The following is an 18,020-nucleotide window of genomic DNA, read 5'->3' on the forward strand; positions in this document are numbered from 1 at the left end:
GCAACTCAGTTACACATGAACGAAGTGGTCTTAAGCCATGTTGATTATCACATAATAACTTATTATCAGAAAGAAAACACGTTAAGTGATTAGCAACTGCAACGGACAAAAACAACAAAGTGAACCTATAAAGACTCGTATCAAATACACGTATCTGGCGCGGGAGAAGTACATACCGAGTCACAATAAGTTCAAGTTTTGCATATGATTGGTTGATTAGGAGGCGCAGAAACATCTTAAACCAATCAAAGAACGTAGTAAAGCTGCACCAAAGCAAATTCGAATTACTTGCGACAGTAATTAAATTGAAAAAAAACTCTGTGAATCATTGTCACCATCGGTATCATCATTCACTCGAGGTACCTTTTTGTCCTTACTGGAAAATGGCTTCTTGCTATTGTTTGACTTGCCTTTAATAAAACATCTAAATAAGCATACATGTTTGCAGTTTCTTTTTCCGTTTTCCCCGCGTAGTTTTAGTTTTAGTGTCCGATTGAGAAGATATATCAAACACCTCGAAGTTAGTCAAAAATACTCCGCTTCATGTCGTATTTTCGACTCCCTTCGCGGTGTTTGGAAAAGAGGTAAAACACGGTCTCTTCCGATTGATTGTTAGGTACTAGCTGTAATCCTTTTTTTTTTTTAACACTGCTCAACAATTTCCTTTCTTCGTAGAAATACCTGTTATCAGCCCACCATCAATAAACGGAAGTTACATTGAAGAATCTTCAGTCAATATCAGTTGCACAGCGACTGGAAAACCAGACCCGGAAGTATCATGGATACGAAATGGAGAAATAAAAAGTTCCGGGAGGAGAACAGCGTATTTGAACTTCGATCAAATAAAGAGGACAGATGATGGACTGTATACATGTACAGCTAACAACTCAGCAGGAACAAAATCTCACAAAGAAATCTTGGTGGTTCGTTGTGAGTCTGAATTATTATTACATGTTCATTATGCACAGTTTTATCTCTATCTTTCGACTTGACTGTTTTAAAAGGCACACCAAAGTTTAATTATCTTGCGGACTTTCCCAATTAGACATCGAAGATAAGCTTTAAAATTTTGGGTGGAGTTCCTTTTGCCTAAGCTCTGAAGCGAAATTTTTTTTTTTCCACAGACCCGGCAGAAATAGTAAGTGTTACTTCATCAGCTGCAAAGTCTTGGATTGGTCAGAAAGTGACGTTGAAGTGTGTATCAGATGGTGTTCCTGCACCAACACTTATCTGGCACAAACCTGATGGAAATGAACTGAACATAGTCACAGCAAAAGAAAGTACAGTGGAGGTGTCCTTAAATGATGAAAAAAATTTTGGTGAATACAAGTGTGTCGCTTACAATGGCCTTGATTCTTTAAAAGACGTCTCGCTGACTCTGGAACAAATACGTATGTGTCAGCTTAACAAAGTATTTGAGCTTAATAGTCCAGCTATAGAAAAGTCCCTTTCTCTTATCATCTAAAAGTTAACCAGTTCGCTTAAGTGCTGTAGAAAGTTAACACTGACGTGACGTTTCGATTACATATTTTGGTTTTAAACCTGTACAGTATTAACAGCCATGGAAGTTAAAAATTGAAAATTAAAATCCGGAAATAAAGGATTCTTTTCCCTGGTTGTTACAGGTTACCACATTCAAAAGACGTCGTTACCACTAATTTAACGATCAGGGTGAGGGATTGTCACAACATACTGTCAACTTCATTTCAATACAAAGCGAGATATAATGATGCAAATCAAATTTCTTCTTTTGATTTCCTTAGAAGAACCAGGATCCCCGGTCATCATATCTTCAGCCACAGACATTCAAGCCACCTCACTGACCGTAAAATGGACCGCACCAACTGTTCATGGAGGGAATCCTATCACAGCATACCGAGTGGTTATACTAAAGGGTAGCACTGAGATAAAGAATGTTAATATTACTGACCCTGGAATAACCAGTCTGTCTGTTGGAGATTTGGAGCGAAATACCGAGTACAACGTGAAGGTGTTTGCCAGAAATGCTGTCTTTGAAGGTGCACCTGTGCAAAAGACTATCAGAACAAAGGTTATCGGTAAGATATTCAGAAGCTTTCCGTAATTGAATGTTCAACCTTGATGAAGGGAAGATGTCCCTTAAACTACTATTTCGGAAAGAATGGGGCAACATTTCAAATTTTATCCGACTATTAGCAAACAGTATCTTGAATATTGTTTTTACTCAGGAATTCCCGGAACACCAGACATCATAGACCTGCCTGCCGAAATACACAGCGATGAAGTGGTCATAAAATGGACAACGCAAAGCAGCAATGGAGCGGACATCACACGATACACTGTGTATATTCGAAACGTTACAAGTAACGATACCGTAGGAACCTGGATAAAGATTGAGGTCATTTATGATGTCTCTATCCATGCTTACGTCGTCACACTCAGAAAAGGCCAGCGGTATGACTTAGTGGTGACTGCAACCAACAAATATGGAGAAAGTTTGAAAGAAAAGCACGATATAAAGAGGATCAGAGTTTTAGGAGGTACAATAATAACAAAATACAAATTATTTAACTAGTTTTTGATCTCCAAATTTCTTTTCTTCAAAACAAATGAGTAACATTGTACAGTAAATAGATTAATCTGAATCCTTACAGAATAGTTAGTATTATTATCTTCGAGTACTGTTTTTAGTGTCAATCCTAATTCTGTCTTCTTTCCTGTTATTGTAGAGTCCACTAGATCCACTGCGAACCAGAATCAAGCAGGTACTGAAACAATTCGGTGTATACCTGCATAACTGAACACGTGTTCGTATTTCAAACGTTTATTATGAATATTATCAGTTGTTAGGTGCGACAAAGAATTGGAGATTCTTCATGCTGTTTATCTCAGTGTCATAATCCTATTGGTGATAATCATAGTTGTTATTAGCGTTATCCACTGGAGGATACGTCGAGGTCCAGGTAATCGTATCAGATGCCTTACTACAATTTAAATTAACAAAGGTATCGAGTCGTCCAAGCGGAATTACACTCAATTCCTCATACTTGAATGAATTAGTCGTTACCTTTGTCTGAAATGGCCCCTACAGGACACTTTTCCTATCCTTTTCTGCCGTTCAAATCATGAAATTCCCTACCCATTTTTTACATCCTCATCGTGATATTTAGCCCTTCTGGGCAGAGTGTTCCCGTAAGTCCATCCTAACTAGAACCTTCTGGACTCCATGTCAAGTTGGGCTCGGGCCGATCCAAGCATGCAACGGGAAAAGTCTCGGATGCCTAAGATACGAGCTTAACTAAAATGTTACGGATTCTCTTACTCATGCTGTTTCTTAAAATAGTCGACAAAATTCCTAAAAAGAGATCTCTTATGAAGGCATCGTGGCATAAAAGTTTTTTAAAGAGGCCCAATTCGTTTCTTTATATATTTTGTCATTCTCAGGACACTTTCTAGTTTTTCAGCAATTCCTAAGTCTGGACAACGGTGAGTACAACAATCAAAGTTCAGTGGTGAAAAAATCTCATATGTTTGTATAGTTTATCCTTTGCCTTAGGGAAAGTCTTAATTGAACTACACACTTAGGAAGCAACAACAGTACTTATTTCAAAGAGTTAAGAATTTAAAATGAAATGTTTTCTAATTGCAGCATTGGCAGGTCTTCGTCACGTGCAGATTCCATTCAGATGGTAAGTTGTTCTTTCCATTTCTCTTTCGGTATAGGCTCACGGAAAAAGCTGTTTCTAGCAGAAACAGGTTGGCATAGATAAAGGAAGGAAATTTTCTTTCTGATAAATAAAATGAATTCCTTTGAATATCCGAAAAGAGAACTGCCATATAAGAAGAACGGGTGTGTTCGTCGTACCTTTTGAGGTTGAAAAGGCAGTTGTGGTACCTCTTATGGTGTCAAGCCTTAAGCAGTCCACAGCGGGAGCTTTCGCGGTATCTTTCAGGATATTGAGCCGAAAAAAATATGACAGGGGATATTTGACAATCAACTGATTTATGACAATACTTTCATATACTTTACAAGTAAAGGGTGTTCGAAGCAATCGTATCTATCGGTATCGAAAATTATGAAAGTTTCAGCTAATGTGTTGTTTTAGAATTGGTACTTCTTAGTGGTGTCCACCCTCCACTCCCCCCAAACAGGTTCGAATCATTTATGAGCATACGACGCAGCTGCTATTACGCTGATGAAGTTAGTTTCATAACTTATTTCTTGTCCTTTCAAGAGCCCTGTTGACCACCACGAAGCAGAAGTTCAGTCCACAGAAACAAGTGACACTACCAGCACAACCTACGAGATTCCTAACAGTGGTGGAGACTACATACCGCTTCATCCTTCAACAAGAAGCTGGGAGATCGGTCGAGAGCAAGTCGATATCATTAAAAATATCGGAAAGGGGGCTTTCTCCCAAGTCGCTGAGGCAACAGCTAAGAACATCTATGGCAGCCAAAGGGTCATAACTGTGGCTGTGAAAATGTTGAAAGGTTATATAGAAAACTTTTAGTCAAAGAGACAATAGACCATTTTCAATATATTAAAATTCTAACATGGCTCCGAGGCTTGGAGGAATAAAACAAAAGAAATTAATTATTCATCACTTAAACTCGATGTAATTCCTTTTGTTTTATTCCCCCAAGCCTCGGAGCCAAGTTAGAATTTTAATATATCGAAAATGGTCTATTTGAATTCTTCTTTTTCCAGAATCGAGTTATCGTTGAACAGGATTCATTGAATTGATCGATTGATCAATCGATTGTTTGATTGATACATTCGTTTATTCGTTCATTCGTTCATTGACTAACATGTTATTGTTAATTTCATTTACCTCAAATAGACAACGCTCCTGAATCCGACCGGATAGACCTGCTGTCAGAACTTGAGGTGATGAAAAAACTGAAGCCTCATCCTCACGTGATCAAGCTGATAGGATGCGTTACTGAGTCGGGTAAGGGAAATGCTCTTAAAATATCATTGGAACACGTTAATATGGGCGTATTCTTCAATTTTTAAGAGCGTGTAAACAAAATTCGCTTATAGATTATTAAGAAAGACAGCTTGACTACCAAATAAGCTCGTTGTTTCACTTCACATTTCAGAATTGACTAAAAACCTTCCTAGGCCTATTTGTATTTGAAGTGCAATGTTCTGTGAGGAGATAACACGGATACACTGGGGAAGGCTTACATTTTTTGGAAACCCGACCTTCATTAGCAAACAGCTGGGTCTTTAACCAGGGATTCTTATAAGAGAGGAACACTTAGAGGGCTCATAACCGGCATTTAAGTTGTAAAATGAACTACACGTAAATAAGTCTTTTCTTGAGTATTTTACATCAGTGCGAAAAAAACACTTCCTCTCTTCGCTAATTAGGCTCGATTACCAGCCGCTGTTCGGGAAAGGAGCCCGCGCTCCTCCCCCGAACTCACGGCTGGACTCGTGGACTTCACATTGTTACTTTCAACCAACAAGAAATCTGCCTGCCTGAATCGAGCAGGCTGCATAAATTAGCTTTCTCGCAGTAGCAAAGAAGTTGTGCGATATGAAGTGCGATCGCATTAGTGGGACATTTAACTAAATACCGTCAACTGATGAAATCTTGCCTGATCTAAACCATAGTGGCATATACAACACGCAAAATAGTCAACAGCCTTAACGAACAAAGTCAACGAAGAGAGGGATAAACGCAGACATCGATCTCAAGAAACAAAACACTCAGTCGAATTGATGTGCACGGCAGTCTTCTTGAAGGGAAGCGACACCAGTCTCTGGCGAAGCCAGACAAAATTAAATTTTTAAATAAGCCGAAGCAAAGCGAACTAGCAAAACATAAACATGGTGTCAACACCACGCACACCATACAACATCATGTGCGTGACCTTTGACATGACAGTTGCTACACCATAGTCAAACAGCTCTGCTCTACTTTTTTTAAAAAAAGAAAGAAAAAACTCTTCTATAGAACACAACATGTAATGTCCTTCCCCAACAATAATGTGAAACAAAATAGGTTGGAGGACCAAAATTAAAAGAAGTTGCGAAAACGCCACAAATTTTACGAGCCGTAGGCGTCATGTGTGCCTGCCTATGATTGTCATCAGGTGACATTTCGGCCACCTGAAGCGCCGCAAGAATTAAATTATGAATTTACGTCACAGACATGCTTTGCCGCTCACGCGTCCAGCCGTCTCTTCTCGGGGAGGAACGTAGACCTGACTCGAGAAAGCGGCGGAAATCGAGCCTATTCGCTAATGCTCTAGCCGTGAAGTCAATTCAAATCTTCGTTTTCTTTTTGCGCTTTACGTGATGGCTGTATCTCCTTTCTTTTAGATCCGCTACTGGTCCTTATTGAGTATGTGCCGTACGGTGATCTGCTCGGTTATTTGAGAAAGAGTCGTGGGCTCAATGACACGTATTTTAATAACCCGGATAAAAAGCCGGAAACCAACCTAACTTCAAAGCAGTTGATGAGATTTGCGTGCCAGATAGCTGACGGGATGGCTTATTTGTCGTCGAGGAAGGTAAAAACCTATAATAATTGCAATTCAGTGACTGAAAGGGTATTTTCGAAATAGGAAATTATTAAACCCAATAGCAGTAAAGCAGATTAACTAAAAACGACATCTGTTTCAGATAATCCATCGTGACTTGGCGGCCAGAAATGTTCTTGTTGGTGAAGGAGAGAAATGTAAGGTGACAGATTTTGGGATGGCGAGGAATGTTCAGCAAGATGATATTTACACCAAACAAAGTCGAGTGAGTACATAAGCCTGACCGAATGGGACTACTGATAAACATCCGACGAATATCATAGGATAGCGTAAAGACTTCTGGTTAAGTTGCTTATTTATTTATTTTTCTCTCAGGGCCGGTTGCCTGTTAAGTGGACTGCTTATGAAGCTTTGTTATATGGAACATACACAACACAAAGTGACGTGTAAGTGCTAAACAACGACTTAACAACATTTGTCTCCACGTGCAGTTGTTTTTCAAGGGTTTATAAAAGCTCATAAAGGATAAGATTTTTACCAGGTGCTCATAAACGCTTTTGATTCTTTTTAAAAAACCAATAATAAAAAGACACTGGAGTTTCCTGCTGAGCGTTTCGCCTGTAGAAAGGAAATGGGCTGCCGCTAGAGGCAAAGAAAAATCTTGGACTCCTTGGAACTCCGATCCCCACAAGCAAACTGTACAGAATGACCTTCGAGGTTAGAGACGATGGAGAGGTGGGTCGACGTTTAAACCAAACTAGAATGACTGAGAATAAAAGAAAGAACAAAGGGAGGTCACTGGTTTTGAAAATTGACCGAGGAACATAAGGCTAATTAATTTTCTGTGATAATATCGTGATGGTTGCCCAATATATATACTTCATGGAGGGTGCATAAGGAAACGTGAGTGGAGATGTTGAAGGTCTCGTGGTTTACTCATAAATTGTTGCTCAATATTTGTACAAATTTGAGCAGCCATTGCACCAAAAATATCCAGACATGCCTAGGCCCGTTATGAACCGTTTTTTTCCCCTCCCCCTCTCCCTCCCGTTTTGATTGGATATTCACGTATTCCCTTGACGGCCCAAAACACGCGTTTCGTGTAGAGTTGGTAAAAGCTATTCACAATTAAAGAAGTTTATTCTGACATAATAACTGGATGCAATAATTCTTAAAGCTATGAAAAATGTTTTTTGACCGCAAGTCTTGATTTAAAAAATATATATCTAGATCTATGACAAAGCGATTCTCTAAAAAGATCTAATTCTTGGAAATTACAGTTTGCTCAACAGACTGAGAAACATGACTGGCAATATCAACAAGGAGCTATTTTTCAGAAAGACATGCTGTTTCGTTTCCGGAAAGGTATTGAAAGTCTGAGAAAGGTCGGGGTTTGGATATCTTGTGCATGAGAAGTCCTGGGGTGAGAGGGATATGTGCTAATGCGCCGCTTTGCACCGCACTGATCTGCTCAGTTGTCAGAGCCTGGGGTTTTTCGGTCAGGTAAGATTTAGTACTGAACCTATTGTAAAAGAGAAAGGGCCAATTAATTTAAGTTGTCCACACATGTATCAGCTATTACAGTCAACGCGCTTCGAAATGTATTTTCTTGTGATACTTCACTTTGACTCTGCCCTAGGGGAGGGGGGCTCCCTTACATCGGCTATATAGGTATGTCCAACGTCAGAGGGACGTGTTTTTTAAGACATTTTAGTCAGAAGTAGAATATCGATTTTGGTAATTTTGGTCTCAAACTGGGTATGGTTTTTGCACTCTAGTCTTGAATTCGGTATGTTTTTTTAGAAGAAGCTACTTTTTTCATCGTTATCGATAAGACCAGCAACTAAAGCCATTCACAATACCTTTAACATCATTCTGACCTAGAAAACTACGGCAGGTCTGAAACAGGGTATTAATTTAAGGGTCAGGCCATAAATAGGTTAGAAAAATCGCAGACTTTGGTCTTAAATAGGGTAAGTGCTTTGGGTAGCGGGCCGCACAGCCCCGCCAAATTTTTCAGAAATTCAAAGTATTGTGTGTGAGGCTAAATAAAGCTGAGAGGCAAAAGCATGTGGCGCTCTACGTTTCGTTGTCAGTGACGCAGTATATTTTTCTTTTAAAAAAGGACGCCTCATGTGTGACGACACTTTCGCTTGAATATTATGAAGCTAAAATACAAATGCTATCGGTGTTTTCATGGAAACCAGCTCTTGAAATGCCGCGGTATGTCGAAATACAAATTTTCTTATTTTTAAAATTGCGCTCTAAGAAGTAAAGTTACTGGAATTGTGGCGGAAAATTCGAGAAATTCAACTAAATCTGGAAAATGTCGACACCTGCCATATGAAGAAAACCTCATAAAAAAGCCACATTGTGCCTATTTTGCAATATACCAACGTTAATTAAATTACAATACGATGAATTAGTTACCTTCCACAATATCTCGTATCTGTAGTATCCTCCAAACGCTCCAAGTGCGTGTTCTTTTCCCGTAAACAGCCACAGAAAAGGGGCGGGATTGTTATTCCTGACAAGTGTTCTGATTGGCCAAAATTATGTCGCCGTAGTTGTGATCTTAATCACATTTAAATCAAGCACGGAAACAGATATCTTCGTTTCTCTAGAATACATCGTTTCAGTAAGACTTAGGAACATTTAAGTCGCCAATTATTTCCACCTGCATGACATTTTAATTTCCTTTTCTTTCAGTGTCAAGAAATAAAATCTAGTTTCGAGAAGTTATTTTTCTTGAACATGTTTACCTTGTGAATTACAAGCGTTACTGGCTGATAGCATTCATACTTACTATGTCAATAAATCACTCTGAAACGGAAAACAGTACCATTTCTTCGTTGAACTAAACAAAACGAACTGCTTCCATGGGCTTAAAATATCACATTAGTGGAGAAATCGCGTGGTCTGGCGATCTCTCTACCTCCAAAATAAACTTCCTTTTACCATTACTATCCGAATAGAAGCCCAGTGTATAGTTTTCTTGTGTATTTTAATAACGAGAAACGAGAGTTTCAGTCGTAATTCCCCATTTTGGAATAAAGCAGCAATTGAAATGTTCGGAACGCCACATTTTCTTGCGATGACCCAATTTCCACCGTATTTACATTAACAATTACGAACTTTACTCTGATTGGATATTACAAATCACTATGTAAATAGTTCACCCCTGAACTGAAAACAATACCGTTTCGTTTCTGAGGAAACGAAACAAAAAGCCAAGCAGTGGTGACTTTAACAACCCTTGTTTCCCTTCATTGTTTCACCAACTCCTTGAGGAGGCAGCGTGGCCGAGTGGCTTAGGGCGCTGGTTTTGTAGTCCGGAGGTTCCGGGTTCAAGGCCTCCATCCTGCCACTTGCGGGATTTGTTTCTCAGTAGTTCCGAGTTCAAATCCTCGGTCACGCTTTGTAAATAGCCATCTGGTTTGCCTCCTGCCAGTTGGGATTATTAACTGTTACGTTTATTTGAAATATTGTTTCCTTTGTTTCAGTGGCATGCCTGTAAACTAGCTGAGCTTAGTGCTTGTATAACTAAGTGCATGACCACTTTTTTTACAGATTTACATTTACAACTCCTCTTTCCGTACAATTTTTTGATACCAGTAATGTATTATTTATGTTGTCTGTTTTGGCAGTTGGAGCTATGGCGTGCTGCTGTACGAGATTCTCGCCATAGGTAGGTTTAGTTACACAAGCTATAACTGAGCTAAGCTATAACTGAGTCGTGCAAACCATCATGTTGCCTGTGTTTATCACATCTAGGTGGATCTCCTTATCCAGGAATAAACCCTCGTCAAATCGCAACGAAACTTCAGGAAGGATTCAGAATGCCGAAACCGAAACATGTGGATAACAAACTGTAAATACATGTCTTGTTACCCATTTTTTTATGTGAAGCATAGTTAGCCGATGTGTGCACTTAAATAGACAACGTTGTGACGCAATAACACGGTAAAAATGGTTGCCAAAACACGAGCAAAGAGATCACTGGCAACGCGCTAGCGTCATACTGTTGTCTTCAGGGGAATCTTTGCTGCGATCATTGTTTACATTTTGCCTTTCTAGCACCCTTCTTTAGACAGCTTATGAAACTAATCGGTGAAAGTTTTAGCTCTTTGGGTGTGATATTGAAGTGATATTGAGTTTCAAAAACCGCAAACCTTTTTTTAGGTTGTAAATGTCCTGATGAGCCCATATAGTTTTTGTATAACTTTGGACTTTTTAAAGCCGCGTTATACATCAAGTCTTCAATAAATCAGGTTCTTTCTATCAGAAACTGAAGCGTTTGGTAAGGAAACAGATATTGTAAACAAAGATCCCGCTATTTAACAATTAGACCCGTAGCCCTTCCGGGCTACAGGTCCATAGCCCATGAGGCGAAGCCGAATGGGCTATTGACCCGTGGCCCTTGAGGGCGAAGGGTCTAATTGTCTTAGTATCACCCAACTAGTCGGACAGAAAAGGCAATAATAAAGTTAGCAAATGTAAGTTGAAGAGATATTTATTTGGGAATAAAACGAAAGAAAGCGTCACGCTCGATTGCACCAGGATTTGCATTAGTCCACTAGTTGGGTGATACTAAAAGAGATTATACAATGGCTAGCTATCAGCTATTTCTTTTTACCAGATTTGTTAGCGAGACCCATAAACATTATCTTTAAAAACGCTAAAAGGTTTTACTGTCGGGTGTACAAGATGTCTTTTTTTAAGAATAGATCCTACAGGTAAATTTCTAACAAACAAAATTTCGGTTGAATCATGAATGCCATGTGGTCGTTTGAATGATTTAATTGTAGTTACAAATCGTCTTTCCTCTCCTCTTGCTGTTGCTAAAAGTTTTTATTTGTTAGATACCAGACTATGGTAAAGTGTTGGGAAGAAAATCCCAGCGATCGACCAACGTTTGCCAAACTAAAGGAAACGATGAAAGAAATGGAAAGAAACCACAAGGTAAACTCACCTGAAAGTACTCTTTGTAACCTGTCATTTATGTTCAGTAATGCAAATTTGATGATGTTTATTTTCCCTTTGGTATTAGTTTGTAAGTTTTTAGTTCGACTTTTATCACAGCTTTGCATCCTATGCCTTAATACATGCATGTAATCCAATGAGCACTCACGTAAATCAATACTTTGCTCCAAGCAATCACTGTTTGTTAAAGTGATCTGCCGCATGGTGATAATTGCAGTTTACAAAAATGAAGTAAATACACTGATTGTAACGATGTTCAGACGCGGCGGAAAGGTTGCAGGGGAATATTTTTAAACAAATTTTGGATATTCTAGAGTTTTTATTCATTATTCTTTTAAAGATTATTCTCTACTGTTCATACTCAATTGAAGTCAACCATCAGACCATCAATTCATTTTTTTTCATTTGATTATGAACTCAAGTCTTCTTTTGGGTGCATACTCGATCGCCTATACTTCCTTCTTTCCGATCCGTAGTGATCCAAAATTAACACTGTCTGTGATCTAACTAGCGCCAGAGGCTTTCTTGTTTTCTGGCTTATACTTTGTCCCTGAAGAAAATATCATTATATATAGTTTTTATTTTGAGTCATAACCGGTTTCGTTGTGTCTTCAATTCCTGAAACATGGTCATAAAAACCCGCGTACAGAAGGCCGAGCTGTTTACCACTGACAGGGCTCTGTTACCTCACCCCAAAATACAGCCGAAATATTGCTACAAAATTCTCCCGAACACTAAGCTATGAAAAGGCAAATGTGTCGGAAATGGGTAGTGCTGGGTTACGTTATCAGTTTTCACGTCAGTTTCGTCGACGACCGGTAAAATTTATAGGAAACGACGACTGTTTACTTAGGCTAAAACATCAAGACTTCCAAAATATAATTGAAAACCTTTTTGCAGCTGGGGTTCAGGCTTTTTGATAATTATATAATGGACTGTGTTTTTACTATTCGTTTTTAGCTTTCTTCTTCTCTGTGACTGTCAATTTGCCCGTGAAAATAACAGCTTACTTATAATATGATTTACCGTTCTGTTACAGACCTACGTCAACCTCAAAGAGTATGACAACACTTTGTATGCAAATATTGAGGATCTCGCAGCTGAATGACTGTTTTATCGGCTGACTTGGCCAATCAAGACGCGGCTTTTTGAATACTTTTGATTGCCAGGCCTGCAACAATAGCTCAGCTTTGTTCTGAAAAGCTTGCTCCCGCTTTTGTTGTGGGTGTCCGTGCTACAAGCTCACAGTAAGACAGTTGTGACTCTGGATAGGCATTAACATTTACGACAGTTCAGTACTAATAAGGGCCTCAGCTACAGAGAAAGTAAAAGAACACTGTGATTTTGTAAAGATAGTTTTTAAAATCGTATTAACTTACATGTAGTTTAGTGTGGAAAGTTTAGAGTAGATATTTTATTTGTGATACTTAATCTCGGGGTCAAGTGTCCTCATTCTTCGGGAGAGAACATCTGGTGGAGTCGAATTCGTCATCGTGTGTTAGGAATGTGACACGTTAAGCAGTGCACATGCTCAGTACTTTCGACTACGTTCCAGATTTATCTTAATAATAAATCTAATAAGAGCACATTTAGAGATACATTTGATAATGAATATTAAAAGAATAAAACTACGACGTTTCGAAGTCATCTTGATTCCATTATCAAGTAGAGGTGTTAGCTGTAGTTTCAAGAGCTTGTTGCGAATGCCAATACTCAACAGGCCGTTCTTCGCAAACTTCACAAGTTTATTTTAAGATCACAAGGTTCGCTTTCCTCTCTCGCTCTCACACGGCACTCCTTAAAACTTAACGAAACCTAATTTGATTGGCTTACAACCTTTTCTAAACAGTTTCTTTGATCACGGAATATTACCTGACACGCAAGCTTACATGTTTTGTCGATAAGATGAAACGCGTTTACAATCTGGTGCTGATTAACTGGTAATCATCGACTGAACTAATTGAGACTATCAGGCACGTGCTTCCGATTTCTATTATTCCTAGATTCCCCGAATCACGCAACTTAAAAATAGGATAAACTGTCACACAATTAAATTGGAACTTTCATGACAAGCTAGCACCACTACTTGAAATGAAGTCAAGATGACTTCGAAACGTCGTAGTTTTATCATTTTGATAATAAATTTACCTGTAAAAATCTCAATTTACAGAATAACCAAAGAATGACTATGTCCTCTACCGATCGGTTCTGAATAAACCAACAAGTTTGATGATATTCGTTCAATAAAGTTGAATGCAGCGGTCACCCCATTTTTGAGTTATTTTTTTGTAAAAAAAAAATACCTCTTAGTCGGCGCGTCGGCTATGTTATGGACGGGTCAATGGATGAGTGAGTCAGTCAGTGAGTCAGTGAGTGAGTCAGTGAGTGAGTAAGAGATGTATGTATGTCACACCAATCAGATTGGATCTACTATAAACAGCCAATCAAATTTCTTGTTGTAAAGGTAAATGGTATGTGAGAAGATTTGATCCCGATCCAGTTCAGAACGGCCATATTTATTCTTCTATAAAAGAGGAGGAAGTATTCATATATTGGGTTTACTTCGACATTATTGTGGGTTAGGCTGAGGGTTTTAGTTAAATGAACGAGATGAGCCTTGAGGTTTGAAACAGTTCGTGAGTTAGTAGTATGCAAATGCACGAGATATTTTTATTTCTAGTTACAAAGGTAACTTGATACTTTTGTTTTTCACAAGGAGTAAATTCAATTAGAGGTCACGAATCGACGCTTATAGTTCTTAGGTTGTGTTTTAGAGGGGACGAGACTTTAGATTTGAAACAGTTCTAACGTTTACAATAGTAAGTGCGGGTAACGATTGTTTTGTTCTTGTTGCATGCAAATATAACGAGATATTTTTGTTTTTTAGTTACAAAGTATAATTTGACACTCTTGTTTTTCACAAGGGAGTAAATTCAATTAGAGGGGACGAATTGTCACAATTCTTTCCCACGAGATGTTTGCTATCTTTAGTAACAAATGGTAACTCAACACTTTTGTTTTTTATATGGGAGTAAATTCAATTAGAGCTGGCAAGTTATCGGCTATTGTTTCCAGGATATTAAACAAAAAAGAAGCTTTCATTTCTGGACGGTTTTTACGTCTCTACAGTAGCAATTTAAAAGTTTTATTTGATGACATTCATTTCAGTCCGATATTTTTGAAGGTAAAAAGTATGAAAACTGTTCAAATGTTCTTTGAAGACTGCGCGGCACCAAGTTAAAGTGCAATTTAATTAAATCAGACTTTCAACGTGTCAGAGGTTTTTTTCTCTTTCTTTCTATTTTCGGTGGAGTTGTGTTGTGTTGTGTTGTGTTGTGTAAAAAGGTAAACTTACGACTCGTATAAAATGCGAAAAGGTCTCTAAATTAACTTGAGTATTTTTGAGCAAAAATTTCACTTGGGGGTTGGAGGGGATATGTGATGGGTGAGTGAGGGAGTTATGCATGTGCGCGTGTCACACCAATCACAGTGCGGGTTGTATCAAAGAACGAATCAAATTGCCTGTTAGAAAATAAGATGGTATCTACATTAACCTGGAGACGTGTGAGATTACTGTAGTTTGTTCAGTCAAACATTTTATGGCTTACTATTTAATAATAATAATAATAATAATAATAATAAAAATAATTGTCGCGGCTAATCGCCGTCGCAAAGTACAGCAACGACGCAGCTCAACAAGGTCGAACCGAAAGCATACATTGGCGCCTCTGGCAGCCGCTATACGGTCCATGTGTGACCTTGGAGCACAGCTTAGAGCCAGCTGGAATCAGCTGTATGTTGGTTTTTGCTGAGGGGGGAAAACTGGAGAACCCGGAGAAAAACCCTCGAAGCAGAGAAGAGAACCAACACAAACTCAACCCACTTATGGCGTCAGGTCCGGGAATCAAACCCCGGCCACATTGGTGGGAGGCAAGTGCTCTCACCACTGCGCCATCCCTGCTCCCCCAATTTAGCTATCTTACCATGACCGATGTAACATCCCAACCAAAAAAACTTGTCAAATTAACCAAATCATTACGGTACCATGAATGCTCCAATCTCCGACACTTCACACAAAAGAAATAACTCTTGCACGCCTTGCGTGCCTATGTTTTAAGCTCGACTGTGAGAAATCTAGAGAGTAATTCAGTTTATGTCTCACATCGAATTAACATACAGACTTATCGAGTAACTCCATACATTTTTTATTCCTTTTCGCTCTTGTAGCATCGCACGGGTTGTGTCAGGAAAGTTACCCGACGTTCCTCGCGTCTCCCCAGTTTCCCAGCTAAGCCCTAATTGGCACCGCGATGTATTTTTCATTCATCTCAGTTCCTGTTTTGCTAGAAAATGTCCAAAAATAAACTATAAACCGGGAAAATCTTTCTCTAAACCTCGACCATCTATAGACTAAAGCTTCTGAAAAACCTGATACTAAAGAGTGAAAACTCTCTGTACAAACGTTATGATGTCATAGCCGAGGCTTTCGGGCTTGCTCAGTAGAATGAGATGTATCCTGGATATAGGTGTTTTTGTTTTACGGCTTGTAATGGCGGGCTTTCTGGACATTATTAAAACCGTTGTGTTATCATCGTTTGGTGTCGTTTAGGAACCAGATACTGCGTTACGCTCTATGTAGACGCCGAGGATTTTGCTGGAAAAATTATATATTGCACCAGAAATTTCATATGGCGGCGTTATAGACGCTGAGTTAATCTGTTTGCTCATTACATTGATCAGCTTATATAGAATGATTTAAGATTCAGCAAATAGTACAGGTTTAAGTGCGAGCCATGTCTTAACAACCCCCTTTCCACCCTACTATTAAATTTACGGCCGAAATATCGGGGAACGAGATTACCGTCCTTGATACAGTGATGGTTAAAGGAGAAAGATTAGATGTTTTTTTTCCCTCTTATTTAGTACCTTTTTTGTGTCAAAAGCAGCCCACTGACAAGCTGATTCCACTAGTGGCCTGTTAGTTTCTTTCATCTATTTTACGCTACTAGCCTTTGGCAATAGGGTTTTCCCACATCGTTTTAACTTTCAAATAAAATAAGAACAATTTATGATAAGAACAATTGTTAAATAAGGTGCATTCGTCACATGAGTGGTTTTCAGGACAGCCCTGTATACAAAACAAAAACAACAATAAAGTAGCTATAAAATGTTGGAAAGACCATAAAAACTAGATAAGAATATTGAAGAATATCTTCTATTTCACATACAATGTGCCACTGGTGGTTTTGTTCCAAAACAATGTTCACAATATAACGAGCTATATTGCCCAGTCGTCTCTCACATAAGAGACGTCCTGGGACGAGTCAGTTACTGATGCATGACCAGAGTGATTCAATTTAATTGAAGTGTGACTTTCCAAATAGAGGCAACCGCTGGGACGGTATTCATCCAACTGAATTCGTTTGCCTCCCAAACTACAAAAGCGACAGGCATTGTTTCTTCGATTGGATCTGACAACAACGCTTAGACAATAAGCTTTGCTACAGGCTGATGATGGCGGAAAACCTCCTCGCACCAGCCCGTCTTCTATATTTAATCATGTTCATACTTCCGCCTACAGGTAGGTGCAGACATTTAAGTTACTTAATTTTACGTCACGCATATCATAAGAAAGCTATTTGCAGTTGTATAATCCGAGTAAAAGCAGCATCCCGGAAGAGTGAAATGATGAAGAAGTCTTTTCCGATAAATGCGACGTACTCAACGTGTTCGGTTTCAAATTTGCAGGAAATTAAACCAAGATAGGCGAAAATAGCTCAGTGAAGTGTACTCGACTAATTTGGGTTAAGTTACATTGTGATTAGAACAGGTCATTTCCCTCAAAGTCTATCTAGCAGCACGAACATTTCGAGTCACCAATGAACACAATTCACAGAATATATATTAGACTTAACTGAGGTACTAACAAAGTGATCACAACAAAGATAAAAGCGGAATCGAACAATTGACATTCGGTTGTAAAAATATGAATGACCTCTGCCCCATGAACGTGATAGTGCTAAATTGTCACAATAAAATGAACTGAATCATTTCAGACATTTGGCTGCGTGAACGGCTACATCTGGAGATTTTCTCGAAAATGCTATTACAAGTCCTCCTATCATAGCACCAAAAGCGGCTTTCGATGCTTTAATACCAACTGCAAAATTAAGCCAATTGGGGCATAAAGCTCCTTAGACGGACACAACAACAAACGTTATCCAAGCATGGGTTCATTTTTAACCAAAAGACTTTCTGTCAGGCTGATTTCTTTTAGGAAGACGGGGAGAGCTACTAATCGATGGAACCTTTGTGCTTCATAAAGGTTTGGGTATTTTAAGGATGTTATGTCTGAAAAATGTCACGTGCATGCAAGAATGCCATATGGTAAAACTTAAAATATATACAACAAGACCCTCTTCATTTATAGAAAAAAGGCTCTGAGCGTACTCTAACGAGATAACATACCAAAGATAAATCTACAAAAGTGGTTTTGAATCGGAAAAACGTTCTTTCTTTTTACGAACTGGATCTCTGGTACAATTAGAGCCTGAGGAAAG

General features: G+C 38.8%; 2 protein-coding genes across 6 annotated transcripts in view; both read left to right on the forward strand.

The window, feature by feature from the left end:
• LOC145492285 (uncharacterized) overlaps positions 1-13,717 on the forward strand; it is a 21,020-nt gene extending 7,303 nt beyond the window's left edge. The window contains exons 3-19 of one of the 5 annotated variants that reach the window (XM_081471688.1): positions 676-930; positions 1,125-1,391; positions 1,764-2,057; positions 2,208-2,519; positions 2,709-2,744; positions 2,823-2,942; positions 3,444-3,465; positions 3,629-3,668; positions 4,215-4,473; positions 4,824-4,934; positions 6,317-6,507; positions 6,620-6,742; positions 6,853-6,923; positions 10,125-10,165; positions 10,252-10,348; positions 11,340-11,439; positions 12,500-13,717. In XM_081471688.1, the coding sequence (XP_081327814.1) occupies positions 676-930; positions 1,125-1,391; positions 1,764-2,057; positions 2,208-2,519; positions 2,709-2,744; positions 2,823-2,942; positions 3,444-3,465; positions 3,629-3,668; positions 4,215-4,473; positions 4,824-4,934; positions 6,317-6,507; positions 6,620-6,742; positions 6,853-6,923; positions 10,125-10,165; positions 10,252-10,348; positions 11,340-11,439; positions 12,500-12,568 (2,408 nt within the window). In that variant the 3' untranslated portion in view covers positions 12,569-13,717. Of the gene's footprint in view, positions 1-675; positions 931-1,124; positions 1,392-1,763; positions 2,058-2,207; positions 2,520-2,708; positions 2,745-2,822; positions 2,943-3,443; positions 3,466-3,628; positions 3,669-4,214; positions 4,474-4,823; positions 4,935-6,316; positions 6,508-6,619; positions 6,743-6,852; positions 6,924-7,066; positions 7,737-7,757; positions 9,177-10,124; positions 10,166-10,251; positions 10,349-11,339; positions 11,440-12,499 lie in introns of those variants that run through there. The other 4 variants (XM_081471691.1, XM_081471690.1, XM_081471692.1 and 1 more) reach the window with 4 other exon arrangements.
• Positions 13,718-16,717: 3,000 nt separating this feature from the next.
• LOC145492549 (uncharacterized) overlaps positions 16,718-18,020 on the forward strand; it is a 28,664-nt gene continuing 27,361 nt past the window's right edge. Inside the window, exon 1 of the mRNA XM_081471998.1 lies at positions 16,718-17,041. Within this exon, the coding sequence (XP_081328124.1) occupies positions 16,972-17,041 (70 nt within the window). The 5' untranslated portion in view covers positions 16,718-16,971. The remainder of the gene's footprint in view (positions 17,042-18,020) is intronic.

The sequence above is a fragment of the Orbicella franksi genome, chromosome 7, assembly GCF_964199315.1.
Source record: "Orbicella franksi chromosome 7, jaOrbFran1.1, whole genome shotgun sequence".
NCBI classification, from domain to species: domain Eukaryota; kingdom Metazoa; phylum Cnidaria; class Anthozoa; order Scleractinia; family Merulinidae; genus Orbicella; species Orbicella franksi.